Consider the following 17,020-nt stretch of genomic DNA (forward strand, 5'->3'; position numbering starts at 1 on the left):
AGGAAATATAACACACAATGAAAAAATGATGCTTTCCCCTTTCAGTCACACATGGCAAGTAAAGGAAATGTTTTATATGTGTAATTTCCGAAGCATAATTGAATTGTGGTGTTTGGTTTATGTTTCATCTTCCCTGTGTGAGACTGCAACCAAGCAACATCGATCTATAGCAACCTGCAGCCAAGCCCCAGGAAGCGAGTCTGTGATTGCGAGAAGATGAGCGTCGGTCGACCGCATCTTCGGCGGAAATTGGTACGATAGCGAAAAGTTCGAACGATCTGAAAAAAATATATCGGTTTGTTTTAATACACTCTTGACCTTATATGAAGTAATATTTTATAGCTCCAATTTATACCTGATTACACAGGTGTGTTAACGCCAATATAGTTACCGTACGATCAGTAAAAAAAAGTCTCTATTTTCTGATTTACTCGAAGCGAATGGCATGAGGAGAAAATGTTTGCTTGAACCAGATTAACTGGACGTGTGTCATTGGAAGTGAAGTGGTAAAAACGTTTTTGTGTTCGAAAGAACAAGATTTTATAACGTGACAATTTTGCGTCGGCCATGTATCAAAGGTAAGAACTTCTGCTTTCGACAAAAACTTTGACCTAGTCTCTGAATAATCTGTGTTAATAACGACGGGTTTTTACAATTTATCTGCAAAAGTATTTGCTTGTTAAAAATATAAAGTGCTGTAGTAGTATTCAACAGCGAAAACAACGCTGCATTTAAAAATAAAAACCTAGGAAACGCAGACAACAGTAATTCAGGACAGGTATTTCCATGGATTGTGAGAACTGTAGTCTTACAGTACCACCAATGAGCAAGAGAATAATACATGCACTGAGGTGACAAAGATCATGGGACGGCGATATGCACATTACCAGTGACTGCGTTCACAAGGTATAAAAGGAGCGTGTATTGGCGGAAGTGTGCTCAAGGTGACTCACGAGACAAGGCTTCCGTCGGACGAGGGAAACTGACAGACGTTGAACGCGGAATGGTATTTGGAGCTAGACAAAGGGGACATTCCATTTCGGAAGTCGTCATGGAATTCAATATTCCGAAATCAACGTTGTCAAGAGTGTGCTGAGAATATCAGATTTCAGACATTATCTCTCACCATGGACAACTCAGAGGCTGATGGTCTGTACTTAAATACCGAGAGCAGCAGCTTTTACGCAGAGTTGACAGTGCTGAAAGACAAGCAACACTACGTGAAATACTCGCAGAAGTCAACGTGGGACGAACCACGAACATATCCGGTAGGAGAGTGCTGCGAAATTTGGCGTTGATGGGCTGCGGCAGCAGACTACGGAACCGCGTCCCTCGCTAGCAGCACCTCGCCCGCAGCGCCTACCAGGGCTCGTGACCGTACCTGTTCGACCGTAGGCGATTGGAAAACCGTGGTCTGGGCAGATACGCCCCGATTTCAGTTGTTAAGAGCTGACGGTAAGGTTCGAGTGGGGCAGACCTCAAGAAGCCATGAGCCCAAGTTATCAACAAGGCAGCGTGGCTCCATAATGGTGTGGGCTGTGATTACATGGAATGGACTGGGTCGTCTGGTCCAACTGAACCGATCATTGACTGGAAATGGCTCTGTTCTGCTACTTCCATTTGCAGCCATTCACAGACTTCGTGTTTACAAACAGCGATGGAATTTTTATGAATGACGATGCGCCATGTTACTGGGCCACAATTGTTCGCAATTGATTTGAAGAACATTCTGTATAATTTGAGCAAATGATCTGGCGCCCAGATAGCCCGACATGAATCGAACATTTGTGGGACATAATCGAGAGGTCAGTTCGTGCACAAAGTCCTGCACTGACAACACTTTTGCAATTATGGACGGCTATAGGAACAGAAATATTGGAACACGTGAGGCAATACTGATCTTGAGACTTATCTTAGAAGAAAGATTAAGGAAAGGCAAACCTACGTTTCTAGCATTTGTAGACTTAGAGAAAGCTTTTGACAATTTTGACTGGAATGCTCTGTTTCAAATTCTAAAGGCGGCGAGGGTAAAATACAGAGAGCGAAAGGCCATTTACAATTTGTACAGAAACCAGATGGCAGTTATAAGAGTCGAGGGGCATGAAAGGGAAGCAGGGGTTGGGAAGGGAGTGAGACAGGGTTGTAGCCTCTCCCCAATGTTATTCAATCTGTATAATGAGCAAGCAGTAAAGGAAACAAAAGAAAAATTCGGAGTAAGTATTAAAGTCCATGGAGAAGAAATAAAAACTTTGAGGTTCGCCGATGGCATTGTTATTCTGTCAGAGACAGCAAAGGACTTGGAAGAGCAGTTGACCGGAATGGACAATGTCTTGAAAGGAGGCTATAAGATGAACATCAACAAAAGCAAAACGAGGATAATGGAATGTGGTCGAATTAAGTCGGGTGATGCTGAGGGAATTAGATTAGGAAATGAGACACTTAAAGTAGTAAAGGAGTTTTACTATTTTGGGAGCAAAATAACTGATGATGGTCGAAGTAGAGAGGATATAAAATGTAGACTGGCAATGGCAAGGAAAGCGTTTCTGAAGAAGAGAAATTTGTTAACATCGAGTATAGATTTAAGTGTCAAGAAGTCGTTTCTGAAAGTATTCGTATGGAGTGTAGCCATGTATGGAAGTGAAACATGGACGATAAATAGTTTGGACAGGAAGAGATAAAGAAGCTTTCGAAATGTGGTGCTAAAGAAGAATGCTGAAGATTGGATGGGTAGATCACATAACTAATGAGGAGGTATTGAACAGAATTGGGGAGAAGAGGAGAGTGTGGCACAACTTGACGAGAAGAAGGGACCGGTTGGTAGGACATGTTCTGAGGCATCAAGGGATCACAAATTTAGCATTGGAGGGCAGCGTGGAGGCTAAAAATCATAGAGGGAGACCAAGAGATGAATACACTAAGCAGATTCAGAAGGATGTAGGTTGCAGTAGGTATTGGGAGATGAAGAAACTTGCACAGGGTAGATTAGCATGGAGAGCTGCATCAAACCAGTCTCAGGACTGAAGACCACAACAACAACACCATAGGAGCAGCATAGCTCAGTATTTCTTCCAACGACCTGGTGACTCCCTGCCATGTCGAGCTGCTGTGCTACGCTGGGCAAAAGGAGGTCCGTCACGATAGTAGGAGGTATTCCTCCACTTTTGGCACCTCACTGTAGTGTGCTGGTTACCAATGATGTCTATGTTGTGTTTCTTTCCAGTCTGATACGCTTTTCGTCAAGAATTCAACTTTGTTTCCGTTCCTGATGATTGTCTTCTTACACTGACGGTGATGTTGGTTTTTTACTCGGATTATAGCACAGGTCGGATTATTCACCATGCTGCCAGTGAGTTATTTTGATTAGCACCGCTATTCCTTTCTATTCCGATTACTATGGTGCCACTTCTGAATCCCGCTCCACCCTATAATTTCTCTCCATGCCACCCAGTGTTAATATCAATTTCTTTCGTATACCACTTTTAATTCCAAGATGAAATTCTAATCTATACCTCAAGCTCCATGTATATGTCAGACTACTGGTTAGGGGTCGGTTGAAACGCCTATCTGAATGCCAAGTGGTCGCGGACGGCGGATAAGGATCTTCATCCGCTTCACTCACGCAAAACGACCGAAGCGTTCTCCTGCCGCCGGCCGTTGTGGCCGTGTGGTTCTAGGCGCTTCAGTCTGGAACCGCGTGACCGCTACGGTCGCAGATTCGAATCCTGCCTCGGGCATGGATGTGTGTGATGTCCTTATGTTAGTTAGGTTTAAGTAGTACTAAGTTCTAGGGGACTGATGACCACAGATGTTAAGTCCCATAGTGCTCAGAGCCATTTGAACCATTTTTCAACGTTCTCCTGCCAACTGCTGTCTGCTATCCTTTGGTTAGTTGGTTGGTTTATTTGAGGGAGGGGGCCATACAGCAAGGTTATCGGTCCTAACGGATTAGGGAAGGAAAACGGCCGTGCCCTTTCAGAGCAACCATCCCGGCATTTGCCTGAAGCGATTTAACGAAATCACGGAAAACGTAAATCAGGATGGCCGGACGCCGGTTTGAAAAGTCGTGCTCCCGAATGCTAGTCCAATGTGCTAACCACTGTGCCACCTCGCTCAGTCTGCTATCCGTCACGTATAAGCCACCCACCCAGGTGCGTCTGAGACAGCAGCCCATGACACATGTCCATCCCACATCGCCTGCTAATTCTCCGCCACAGCTGGTACAAGACGTAGGTGAGCATCAAACCGCCAAGGCAGCCCATCAGAGAAGCCACAGTGTCATTCACTCCCAACCACTGTGCGATGACAGCCCAGTCAATGTGACTGAAGATCCAAGACCCTTTATGTACTTTTTTATTCACTTCCTCATTTTAATAAACTGATATTTGAAATTACTATCTCTGTTTACCTCTTCGTTATTCAGAAATGTTATCAACATCCAGGACCAGAAAGTATTATTTCAGTGAAGAGGTGACGTTCGGTTTGATTAATGATGATTAAATTTGGTCCGTTAGAAAAAAATTAGTTTGTTATTTAATGTAACTTGGTTCAGTTTCAATTTACGACACTTTTGCCGTCCAAATTGGTGCATGATAGAGCAGTAATAGTATGAGTATATTCATAATACATTCTTAGAGCGAGTTCGGCATTGGAAAGGCAACTTCATCAGTCCTATTGTGGGTAGGTGAGGCATGGGAGAAATGGGATTTCCACGAAATCAAACTTGTTTTCAGACTACCAAAATTCCGTTAGTCGTTTCTTTTAAAAGTCCCGTTTCGTTTTGCCAACTGAAGCGACAGACGTGTGACAGGCTGCCACTGGCAGTTTGCAGCGATGGGCGTAAGATTTGAAAGGTCAACGTTCCCTTTATTCACGCCAGCTGCCCGGTGAGAAATTCAGTCAAATAGGAGCATCAAAGAAACTACATCTTAAAATCGTCTTTTAATATTTTATATGGACCCAGACCACAATTTTCAACAGGAGCCTCTTATTATTAAAATTTTTGTTGTGCGGATCCTTGGCTGCTGACCGTATGGCTCGCGTGTAAGTGTGGCACCGCTCCTGTCGTCTTTTTTGCGTAGAGTTTTCTGCTGTGAGTACAGCGTTCTCAGGTGTTCAATAATTTGCGATCTTGACGTTAGTATGGACGAGGAGTTGGGCCCTAGCTATGCACCTGCGCATCGGCCCTGCAGCACCCTGAGCTGCTCGTAGCGCAGACCTTAATACAACTGAACATCTCTGGAGAACGCTTGGAAGAGTAGTCGGAAAACATGAAATAAGAAGTAAGGCTGCTCTGAAACAATGTCTACAACAAGAATGGCAAAATATTACTTCAGTGATTGCGAAAAGACTGCTTCATTCCATGGCCAAATAGGTTAACAGATGTGATATGTAGAACAGAAATGACTACAAAGTATTAACATTTCACTAGAATTATGTACATCTTAATTTTAGTTACATTTATGAATACTTTTATACCTACTGAGTGAAGCCAGCTGGTACAGAACATTTATTTACACTACTGGCCATGTCATTAAAATTGCTACACCAAGAAGAAATGCAAATGATAAACGGGTATTCATTGGAAAAATATATTATACTAAAACTGACATGTGATTAAATTTTCACGAAATTTGGGTGCATAGATCCTGAGAAATCAGTACCCAAAGCAATCACCTCTGGCCGTAATAACGGCCCTGATACGCCTGGGTATTGAGTCAAACAGAGCTTGGATGGCGTGTACAGGTACAGCTGCCCAAGCAGCTTCAACACGATACCGCAGTTGATCAAGAGTAGTGACTGGCGTATTGTGACGAGCCAGTTGCTCGGCCACCATTGACCAGACGTTTTCAATTGGTGAGAGATCTGGAGAATGTGCTGGCCAGGGCAGCAGTCAAACATTTTCTGTATCAGAAAGGCCAGTGCAGGACCTGCAACATGCGGTCGTGCATTATCCTGCTGAAATGTAGGGTTTCGCAGGGATCAAATGAAGGGTAGAGCCACGGGTCGTAGCACATCTGAAACGTAGCGTCCACTGTTCAAAGTGCCATCAATGCGAACAAGAGGTGACCGAGACGTGTAACCAATGGCACCCCATACCATGTCGTCGGGTGATACGCCAGTATGGCGATGACGAATACACACTTCTAATGTACGTTCACCGCGATGTCGCCAAACACGGATGCGACCATCATGATGCTGTAAAAAGAACCTGGGTTCATGCGAAAAAATGACGTTTTGCCATTCGTGCACCTAGGTTCGTCGTTGAGTACACCATCGCAGGCGCTCCTGTCTGTGATGCAGAGTCAAGGGTAACCGCAGCCATGGTCTCCGAGCTGATAGTCCATGTTGCTGCAAACGTTGTTGAACTGTCCGTGCAGATGGTTGTTGTCTTTCAAACGTCCCCATCTGTTGACTCAGGGATCGAGACGTGGCTGCACGATCCGTTGCAGCCATGCGGATAAGATGACTGTCATCTCGACTGGTAGTGATACGAGGCCGTTGGGATCCAGCACGGCGTTCCCTATTACCCTCCTGAACCCACCGATTCCATATTCTGCTAACAGTCATTGGATCTCGACCAATGCGAGCAGCAATGTCGCGATACGATAAACCGCAATCGCGATAGGCTACAATCCAACCTTTATCAAAGTCGGAAACGTGATGGTACGCATGTCTCCTCCTTACACGAGGCATCACAAAAACGTTTCAGCAGGCAACGCCGGTCAACTGCTGTTTGTGTATGAGAAATCGGTTGGAAACTTTCCTCATGTCAGCACGTTGTAGGTGTCGCCACCGGCGCCAACCTTGTGTGAATTCTCTGAAAAGTTAATCATTTGCATATCACAGCATCTTCTTCCCGTCGGTTAAATTACGCGTCTGTAGCTCGTCATCTTCGTGATGTAGCAATTTTAATGGCCAGTAGTGTACTTTTTGCAGTGGGCTAATTTAGTTAATCCTCTTATATGTACAGATTAGGAAGGAAATCCTGTACTGTTGGTTTGCCAAATAACATCTCTGCGTGATGTATAGATACATGCTTTTTTTTCACGACCGTCAGTATGTGTGGAGTCGAGGTGACTACGAGAAAACCAAATGGGGGCGACTGGATCGGCGGGCCCTGCCCGACCCTCGTGCCACGACCAGTGGATGCGCCGCGCCACCTCACCGCGTCCTTGTTTTGCGGGAATACTCGAGGCCCCTACACACTGGGATGCCACAACAGCTGTGCTGGCGGAAACGCCAGACTCCGTGGAGCCTACTGTACCTGGCACAGACTGCGTGGCCGCTGGGCAGGCAGCGCGTCCAGTCGAACGCTCCTGCACCAAAGCGGCAACAGAGTAGCCATGCGGTAACTGCAGCTCACCCGTAAGTAGGTATCTTCGAATTTCACTTGAGCAATGCGGATGGGTCTGACACCGAATCTTTTATGTGCAAGATTCAGATGAGACTTGCGATTTGGGTCACATCACCTCAGTACTACACAAAATGCAAACTGAAAAAAATGGATTGGCGACAAATTCTGGAAATTTTCGGAAGAAAACAATTGAGTTTGGAGGACACAGAAGAGCTGAGTGGTTCAGAAACATTTTATTCTATTTAACTTCATTTTAGTGAACATAAATATTTTGCAACTTTTGGGGATGATCATGTTTAATAAAACACTAAGCAAATTTGTCTCTCATTGCAAGCACAGATCCTCCCCCCCCCCCCCCCCCCCCCCGCCCTCTGCCTTCATTGTTCATTACAGAACAGAAGACAGAATCTGAAGGTTTCTTTAGGTCTTGAACTGCGCCGCAAGACATCAGGGAAGTCAGGGTTAGATGCATCCCTAAGGAACAGTGAATATACAGGGTGGTCCATTGATAGTAAAAAATGGTTCAAATGGCTCTGACCACTATGGGACTCAACTGCTGTGGTCATAAGTCCACTAGAACTTAGAGCTACTTAAACCTAACTAACCTAAGGACATCACACACATTCATGCCCGAGGCAGGATTCGAACCTGCGATCGTAGCGGTCGTGTGGTTCCAGACTGTAGCGCCTTTAACCGCTCGGCCACTCCGGCCGGCCCATTGATAGTCAGCGGGCTAAATATCTCACGAAATAAGCATCAAACGAAAAAACTACAATGAACGAAACTTGTATAGCTTGAAGGGGGAAACCAGATGGCGCTATGGTTAGGCGGCTAGATGGCGCTGCCATACATCAAACGGATATGAACTGCGTTTTTTAAAATTTGAATCCCCATTTTTTTATTACATATTCGTGTAGTACGTAAAGAAATAAGAATGTTTTAGTTGGACCATTTTTTTCGCTTTGTGATGGATGGCGCTGTAATAGTCACACGTGTAAGTACGTGGTATCACGTAACATTCCGTCAGTGCAGACGGTATTTGCTTCGTGACACATTACCCGTGTTAAAATGGACCGTTTACCAATTGCGGAAAAGATCGATATCGTGTTGATGTATGGCTATTTTGATCAAAATGCCCAACGGGCGTGTGCTATGTATGCTGCTCGGTATCCTGGACGACATCATCCAAGTGTCCGGACAGTTCGCCGGATAGTTACGTTATTTAAGGAAACAGGAAGTGTTCAGACACATGTGAACGTCAACCACGACCTGCAGCAAAGGAATCTCAAAAACGTCGGTGTTGAGAAAGCTACATCAACATCGATTGCATCCGTACCATATTTCTATGCACCAGGAATTTGCATGGCGACGACTTTGAACGTCGTGTACAGTTCTGCCACTAGGCATAAGAGAAATTACGGGACGATGACAGATTTTTCGCACGCGTTCTATTTAGCGACGAAGCATTCACGAACAGCGGTATCGTAAACCGGCATAATATGCACTATTGGGCAACGGAAAATCCACAATGTCTTCGAAAAGTGGAACATCAACGACCTTGGCGGGTTAATGTATGGTGTGGCATTATGGGAGGAAGGATAATTGGCCCCCATTTTATCGACGGCAATGTAAATGGTGCAATGTAAGCTGATTTCCTACGTAATGTTCTACCGATGGTACTACAAGATGTTTCACTTCATGACAGAATGACGATGTACTTCCAACATGATGGATGTCCGGCACAGCTCGTGTGCGGTTGAGGCGGTACTGAATAGCATATTTCACGACAGGTGGATTGGTCGTCAAAGCACCATACCATGGCCCGCACGTTCACCGGATCTGACATCCCCGGATTTCTTTCTGTGGGGAAAGTTGAAGGATATTTGCTACCGTGATCCACCGACAACGCCTGACAACATGCGTCAGCGCATTGTCAATGTATGTTAGAACATTACGGAAGGCGAAATACTCGCTGTTGAGAGGAATGTCGTTACACGTATTGCCAAATGCATTGAGGTTGACGGACATCATTTTGAGCATTTATTGTTTTAATGTGGTATTTTCAAGTAATAAAGGTACATGTATCACACTGGAACAACCGAAATAAAATGTTCAAACGTACCTACGTTCTGTATTTTAATTTAAAAAACCTACCTGTTCGTCTAAAATTGTGAGCCATATGTTTGTGGTTATTACAACGCCATCTATCGCAAAGCGAAAAAAGTGGTCCAACTAAAACATTCATATTTCTTTACGTACTACACGAATATGTAATAAAAAATGGGGGTTCCTATTTAAAAAACGCAGTTCACATTCGTTTGATCTACGGCAGAGCCATCTAGCGGGCCGACCATAGCGCCATCTGGTTTTCCCCTTCAAGCTAGACGAGTTTCGTTCTTTGTAGTTTCTTCGTTGGCGCTTATTTCGTGAGATATTTGGCCCGGTCACGATCAATGGACCACCCTGTGTATATGTTTCAATAAAGACCGCCGGCAGAAGAGAAGAAGAACAAATCGAATATGGGCATGCAGTCGAAAAGAAAAGGTAGGGGGCAGAAAGAAGAAGACGATGTCCCGTTAATTAAGGTGCTTAATGCAAGTATACGGCAGAGGGAATGACGCAGGACGAAGACAAGATGCTTTTACTGTCTCTGTGGAACCCACTTCAAAGTTTTAGCAAACAAAAGAAAATAGCCACTAATATACACCTCTCCACGTTAGAGTCACACTCAAACCACATAACAACTCACTTTCAGGACAATGGTCAGTTGAAGTACGCGGAAATTATCGTTCCTCAGTCTCTTCACGATATGTTGAATCGCAAGAACTTCGTAACACGGACCAGGCATATTGCTATCCGGGGTGCAGAAGTTTTCCTCAAAACCTCCTTGAAGACTAAAATAACGCAGCTACGTCTCCTGCTGCAGTGAGTGTCACGAATAGGTGTGATTCATTAGATGTGGAGAATTATTTTAAGAAATAAGATGCGTAAAGAATTTGGGAAACTCTCCTTCTTCTTGTCTCAAATACTTATAGTTCATCTCGGCAGAACTCCAATAACTCGTCAAACGAACGTACTGACATTCACACGAAACTGAAAAATGTATCCCAGCGTCGAACCTCCTTTTGACGGGCGTAGCAATGCCACTGGACGTGGCATGGACTCAGGAACTCGTTTGGAGTACCCTGCAGAAATACTGAGTATTGCTGCCTCTATAGCCGTCCATAATTGAAAAAATATTGGCTGTGCAAAGATTTTGTGCACGAACTGATCTCTCGATTATGTCCTATAAAGGTTCGATGGGATTCATATCGGGCGACCTGTGTGATTAAATCATTCGCTCGAATTGTCCAGAATGTGTTTCACACCGATCGCGAAAAATTGTTGGCCTGTAACATGGCGCAATGTCATCCACAAAAATTCCGTCGTTGAACGGCTGCAAATGGTCTCCATTTACAGTCAATCAGCAGCTCAGTTGGTCTAGAGGACCGTGTCGATTGCATGCAAACATAAACAACACAATTACCAGCCACCATCAGGTTTCACACTATCTTGTTGACAATTTGGGTCTAGGGCTTCGTGGGACCTGCGCTGTACTCGAACCCTAGTATCAGCTCTGAACAACTGAGATCTGGACTCACCCGACCAGGTCACAGTTTTGCGGTAGTCTAGGGTCCAAGCGATATGGTCACGAGCCCATGAGAGACGCTGCAGGCGATGTCGTGCTACTAGCAAACGCATTCACGTCGCTCGTCTAATGCCCTAGTGAGTCCATCAACGCCAAATATCGCCAAAATGTTGTAACGGATACGTTCGTCGCACGTCCCACATTGATTTCTGCGGTTATTTCACGTAATGTTGCTTGTCTGCTTCCGATCGTTAAGTAATGACCATTGTGTTATCTGTCGTGAAAGGCAATGCCTGAAATTTGGTAGTTTCGGGACACTCTTGACACCGGGGGTCTCGAAATACGTAATTCCCAAACGACTTACGAAATGGAATGTCCTATTCGTCTAGCTCCAACTACGGTTCAGCGTTCAAAGTCTGTTAATTCACATCGTGCCGCCATAATAATGTCGGAAACCTTTCCACGTGAATCACCTGAGTAAAAATGACAGTTCCGCCAATGCACTGTCCAATGTATACGTTATGTACGCGACACTACCACCGTCTGTATATGTACATGTCGCTATGTCATGGCTTTTGTCACTTCAGTGTATTTGGACGTCGCACACAAGGCACTGTTACTAGCTCCGCTATGTCCATTTGGATACTGAGCAGAGACGGAGAAGATTCCTGTGGCGCCTCTGCTGCTATCTCATACCCCCAGACCGGAGTGCTGCCAGCGCATGTGTGGTGTCCCAGTGCTGCAGGGCCCTCAATAGGGAAACAGAAGAGCGAGCAGCCGAGTCCCCACTCTCTCTACCAACTAAGTGAGCCCCAACGAGCATATACACCTATTTCACAAAGTTATAACCTCTTCCGCAGCGTGCCTTTTTTTATCAGTGTCAACACAGTCTACAGACAAGGCAGACAGTGTTTTTTCCACTAAATGAGATAATATCTCAAAAAATGGCTGTGAGCACTATGGGACTTAACATCTATGGTCATCAGTCCCCTTGAACTACTTAAACCTAACTAACCTAAGGACATCACACAACACCCAGTCATCATGAGGCAGAGAAAATCCCTGACCCCGCCGGGAATCGAACCCGGTAACCCATGCACGGGAAGCGAGAACGCTACCGCACGACCACGAGCTGCGGACGAGATAATATCTCTTTTTATTTAAAAATTACTTACATTCTCTCACAGTGGGGAAATGGACTGGTAGCTACTGTGGTGCCGCTCTTCAGACACTAATTTATTTTAAAAACTTGACAAATTAAAATAATGACGATTATGCTAATGAAAAGATGACGGTGACGTGTGATCTCTTTTGGAAATAATTACGAATATGAGGTAAGACTGAATGTGAGTTGTGATGTGGACGGTATTGGGACTGTTGAGTGTATTAGGGACTATGTTCAATGGGGAGCGAATGGTGTGCGTCTGTGGGAAGGAATTCATAGTTGTCGTGCACATGCTAGGATTGGAGTGGTATGCCAGCTGGGTTAGGAAAATGTTAGGATGAAATGGGAAGGGTGCATTTAACGTGGAAGGAGTGATGGATCTTGAGCCGTGCGTGGCTCGTGTTACCGCCATCATGTATTTTACACCCTGTTTTTTAACATACTTCCATCTCACTACGTTAATTTAAATTACTACTGCCACTGAGTTGCTGCTTTCCTTGATCGTGAGTGGCGCTAGCAGCGCGTATTGATATATCCCCTCTCTTATTATCTTTGCTCGACTGTTATTACTTTCCGGTCTTGTCTGTGGTAGTTAGTTGGGCGTCGGAGTTCGGATAGGCAGTTCGTCGGCAGTTTGGGTTGCGAGTTCCTGCTAGTTGGTTGGAACGTGTCTAGAGCGCAGTCCGGACCTACCAGTCGGGGAGCTGCAATGCGGCACTGGAGCAGTTGGGTTGGAGCAACAGTGAAGTCTGCGTCGACATGGCTCGCCCAATCATTGCCGGCACGCATCACTTGAGCTGGGCCAAGGTCTTGGTGGATTGTCGGTCGGTCGTCCTACAGGGCGACGTGTTTTGGCTCGCTGGTCGTGCATGAGTCGGCTGTGTGTGTGTCTGTGTGTGTGTGTGCATGGATTCCCGAATGGTCTTCGTGCATGCTTAGTTACTGTTGTGTATTGTTCAGCTCTTCAAAAATGGTTCAAATGGCTCTGAGCACTATGGGACTTAACATCTGTGGTCAACAGTCCCCTAGAACTTAGAACTACTTAAACCTAACTAACCTAAGGACATCACACACATCCACCCCCGATGCAGGATTCGAACCTGCGACCGTAGCGGTCACGCGGTTCCAAACTGAAGCGCCTAGAACCGCACGGCCACACCGGCCGGCGTTCAGCTCTTCGTGCAAGTGTTTGTCAGGTTGTGTGTGTAGTTAGCGTTATGTCTACTGACGACGATTTTAGATGTTATCGGCATTCTGAGAGGAGTCGGTCGGTTGTTGCGGACGAGGGAAGTTCTCCGCGTGATGCAGTCGGCTGGGGCTGCTGGCAGCCCGTGCGTAGTGTCGGAGCGTGTGTGGAGCTGTCCGATCGCTACGAGCTTCGTGGTTTGCCGATTCAGGACGTCAGAGTTGAGTAGTGGTTTCAACTACCCAAGCCACGTGTATTCATGTTTTAGTAGATCGCCTCGGTGGTCTGCTGTTGGGGAGGTTTTCCGGTGAGCAACACCGAGTGGTTCTACTGCTGAGATTTAGCTGCCATGCGTTGCAATTAACTATTTTGGTCGACTACGATTTGAGTGCACCAGCGGAATTTTCTGTCTTGTGGCCGTTAGTGTTCTGGTTACCTGCCCTGTCCACTAACGTAATTTTAGGCAGCGTCCTTTCCTCACCTGTTGTTGCTGTCCAACATGATGTGTAATTTTGACAGGTAATACGTGCTCCAACGTGGATTATCACGTTTGTAACATTGCCAGTTGGGGTTCTCATGTACTGACTGACGGGAAGCAAGTTGTTGTGTCGGTCAGTCCATGGCTGCCCCCTGGTTGGGTTCCGACGGATCAAATATAGTTGGGTACACCACCTGTCTCACCTGTGTGAATGCGGGCAGACCGACCTCCCTGCAGGCCTTCTGAGTGCCACCGGTGTTTAATTATCTGTTGTCAGCTACTTTAAATTTTAGGCTTGTGGGTATTGTCTGTTTGTTAAAATTTTACAAGATTAATTTTTAAATTTATCTTTCAAGCTTAAACACTGCGGCCTTCTCAAAAATGGATCAAATGGCTCTGAGCACTATGGGACTTAACATCTGTGGTCATCAGCCCCCTAGAACTTAGAACTACTTAAACCTAACTAACCTATGGACATCACACACATCCACGCCCGAGGCAGGATTCGAACCTGCGACCGTAGTAGTCGCGCTGTGGCCTTCTGCCTTTAAAGATTATGGTAATATATTTTGAAATTTTGAAGTTTGATTGTCGCCCTCAGCCATTGGTATTGCACCTTGCGTATGTTGTTTCTTTAAATTATTTTACTGCTATCTTAATTGGACTTTTATCTTGTTGATTTTTAAGATTTATTATTGTCAAACATGCTGGCCTTCTGCCTTTAAAGGTCTATGGTAATATATTTCGAAATTTTGACATTTAATTGTGGCCTTCATCCATTTGTGTTGCATGGTGTATATGTTACCTTTCGGGTTTAAAATTATTTTATTGCTATCTTAATTGAATTTTGATTTTTTGAAGATGTATTGTTGGCCTTCTGGCTTTAAAGGTCTATGGTAAGATATTCTAAAGTTTTGGAAATTAATTGTGGTCCTCAGCCATTTCTATTGCACTTTGAGTATGTTGCTTTTTGAATTATTTTATTGCTGTCTCAATTGGATTTTTATCTTGTTAAGATTTCTTGTTGGAGGCCTTCAGCCATGAAAGAGTTGCTAAATTACAATTAATGACAGTTAGAAGAAGAAACTGACCTCAACCCTTGGCCCTTTCCACAGCCCTATTACCTGTTTTGCCCAGCGGGTTTAGCGGGCGTTTCAGATCTCAGGGAATGTCAGTTCTGATGTAGGGGCTGTTAGGGACTATGTTCGATAGAGAGAGAGAGAGAGAGTGGTGTGTGTCTGCAGGAAGGAATTCGTAGTTGTGATGTGGATGCTATGATAGGAGTGGGATGCTAGCTGGGTGACGAAAATGTGGGTTGAAGCCTTCATTTGGTGTGCAATGATTAGTAAGCATTATATTTCGAAGGAGTGGTGGATCTCAGGGATGAATTCGGTGTCTGGGACAGCAAGGCGATTGAAATTCCGCAGCAGGGAAACGATATGGAGTGCATGGAGGCGGAGCGAAGGTGGGACCTAATGACAAGAGGCGCATGAGCAGGTCACGATCCTCAAGGATGGAGGAACTGTAGGGCGTTACAAGAGATGTAATGGAAATAAGCGTTTTGCGTCATTGGCTGGGAGTCTCCGAACGGGGCAGGTCCAGCCGCCTTGGTGAAGGTCTTATTACATTCGACGCCACATTGGGCGACCTGCGCGCCGGATGGGAATGATATGATGATGAAGACAACACAACACCCAGTCCCTGAGCGGAGAAAATCCCCGACCCAGCCGGGAATCGAATTGGACCCGTAGGACGGCAATCCGTCACGCTGACCACTCAGCTATTGGGGCAGACCAAGAAATGTAGGTGAGTTGTAGGCATTCCAAGAGCTGAAGGAGATGGGGGATTTTGCGTCAACGGTTTACAGAATGTAGAAAAGTAAATAAAAAAAGGAAGAAACGCATCGGACTCTACTTAAATTACCGCATGACAGAAAATTGATTCTGCACTGCAGTTGTTGGGTTGTTCCAGGGATGGCCACTTCACCAACAACAAGCGCCGCTCGCTGTTTAGTTTAGAGGAACGCTGCAGCGAGGCGCCAGCGACAGCTACGTACCGGTGTCGGCGCAGTCCGGGTGGTTGCCGAGGAAGCCGCAGAGCGGCACGTCGGCGGGCGGGCCCTCGCGCCCGCCCGGCCAGTGGATGCGCTGCCCCTCGACGGCGGTGTACTGGCGGTCGCGGCCGTAGTAGTGCGCCACGACCACGAAGCGGCCCGTGATGGGGTCCAGGTCGAGCACCGCGTAGTCGGCGTCGCGGTCGCCGTTGTCGTCGATGCGCACGCTGCCCGTGATGCCTGCGCCAGTCACACGCCGCCGCGGCTGCAGTCGCGCTACGGGCTCGCCGGCGCGCTCGAGGCGCAGTGCAAGGCCGGGTGGGGCGGGCCGCTCTCGCTTCACAGTACGTCAAGGCACTTGCCGTTTCAGACATGTGGCGGCATAAGTGTTCTCACAGACCTCGATTTCGTGGAAAAAACGCGTGACAACAGCTGAGGTGCAGGGCATGAAGGTGTGGAAAATATTGTGTACAACGACAACAGAGAAAGAAAACAGAACAAACGTGCAAACAGGTCCGAAAACTCAAGTACAGAACACACATTAATACTAGTTTCGAAAAGTATTTCAAAACTAAGTAATCACCTTTAAGCTAATTCTTCTGACTACATAGTAGTTATCATGCTGTCAAAGACATAGGAACAAGCCATCCTCAAAAGATACATATTTTCGTTTAATGTAGTTCCATGTGAGCAATCAAAACAGCCAGAACATTATGACCACATGCCTAATACTCGGTACGTCCAACATTGACACAGATAACAGCGGCGATGCATCATCGCATAGAAGCAATGAGGTACTGGTAGGTCGCTGGAGGGAGGTGCCGCCAAATCTGCACACCCAACTCACTTAATTCTCGTAAATTCCAGGATGGGGGGGTAATGAGCTCTAATGCCACATTCAATCACATCCCATACGTGTTCGATTGCGTTCAGATCTGGCGAGTTGGGGGACCAACATATCAGCTGGAATTCGCAACTGTTTTCCTTGAAGTACTTCATCACACTACTGGACTTGTGACATGGCGCATTATCCTGCTGAAATATGCCACTGCCTTCAGGAAATATGACCGATCTGAAGTGGTGTATGTGATCTGGAACCAGTGTACACTACTGTTTGGCCATCATGATGCCTTGAACGGGCTCCACTGGACCCATG

General features: G+C 45.9%; 1 protein-coding gene across 1 annotated transcript in view; it reads right to left on the reverse strand.

The window, feature by feature from the left end:
• The window catches only part of LOC126482223 (atrial natriuretic peptide receptor 1), a 1,286,869-nt gene that overhangs the window by 599,171 nt on the left and 670,678 nt on the right, over positions 1-17,020 (reverse strand). Inside the window, exon 9 of the mRNA XM_050106202.1 lies at positions 15,868-16,104. Within this exon, the coding sequence (XP_049962159.1) occupies positions 15,868-16,104 (237 nt within the window). The remainder of the gene's footprint in view (positions 1-15,867; positions 16,105-17,020) is intronic.

Source organism: Schistocerca serialis, chromosome 5 (assembly GCF_023864345.2).
Source record: "Schistocerca serialis cubense isolate TAMUIC-IGC-003099 chromosome 5, iqSchSeri2.2, whole genome shotgun sequence".
In the NCBI taxonomy this organism is placed as follows: domain Eukaryota; kingdom Metazoa; phylum Arthropoda; class Insecta; order Orthoptera; family Acrididae; genus Schistocerca; species Schistocerca serialis.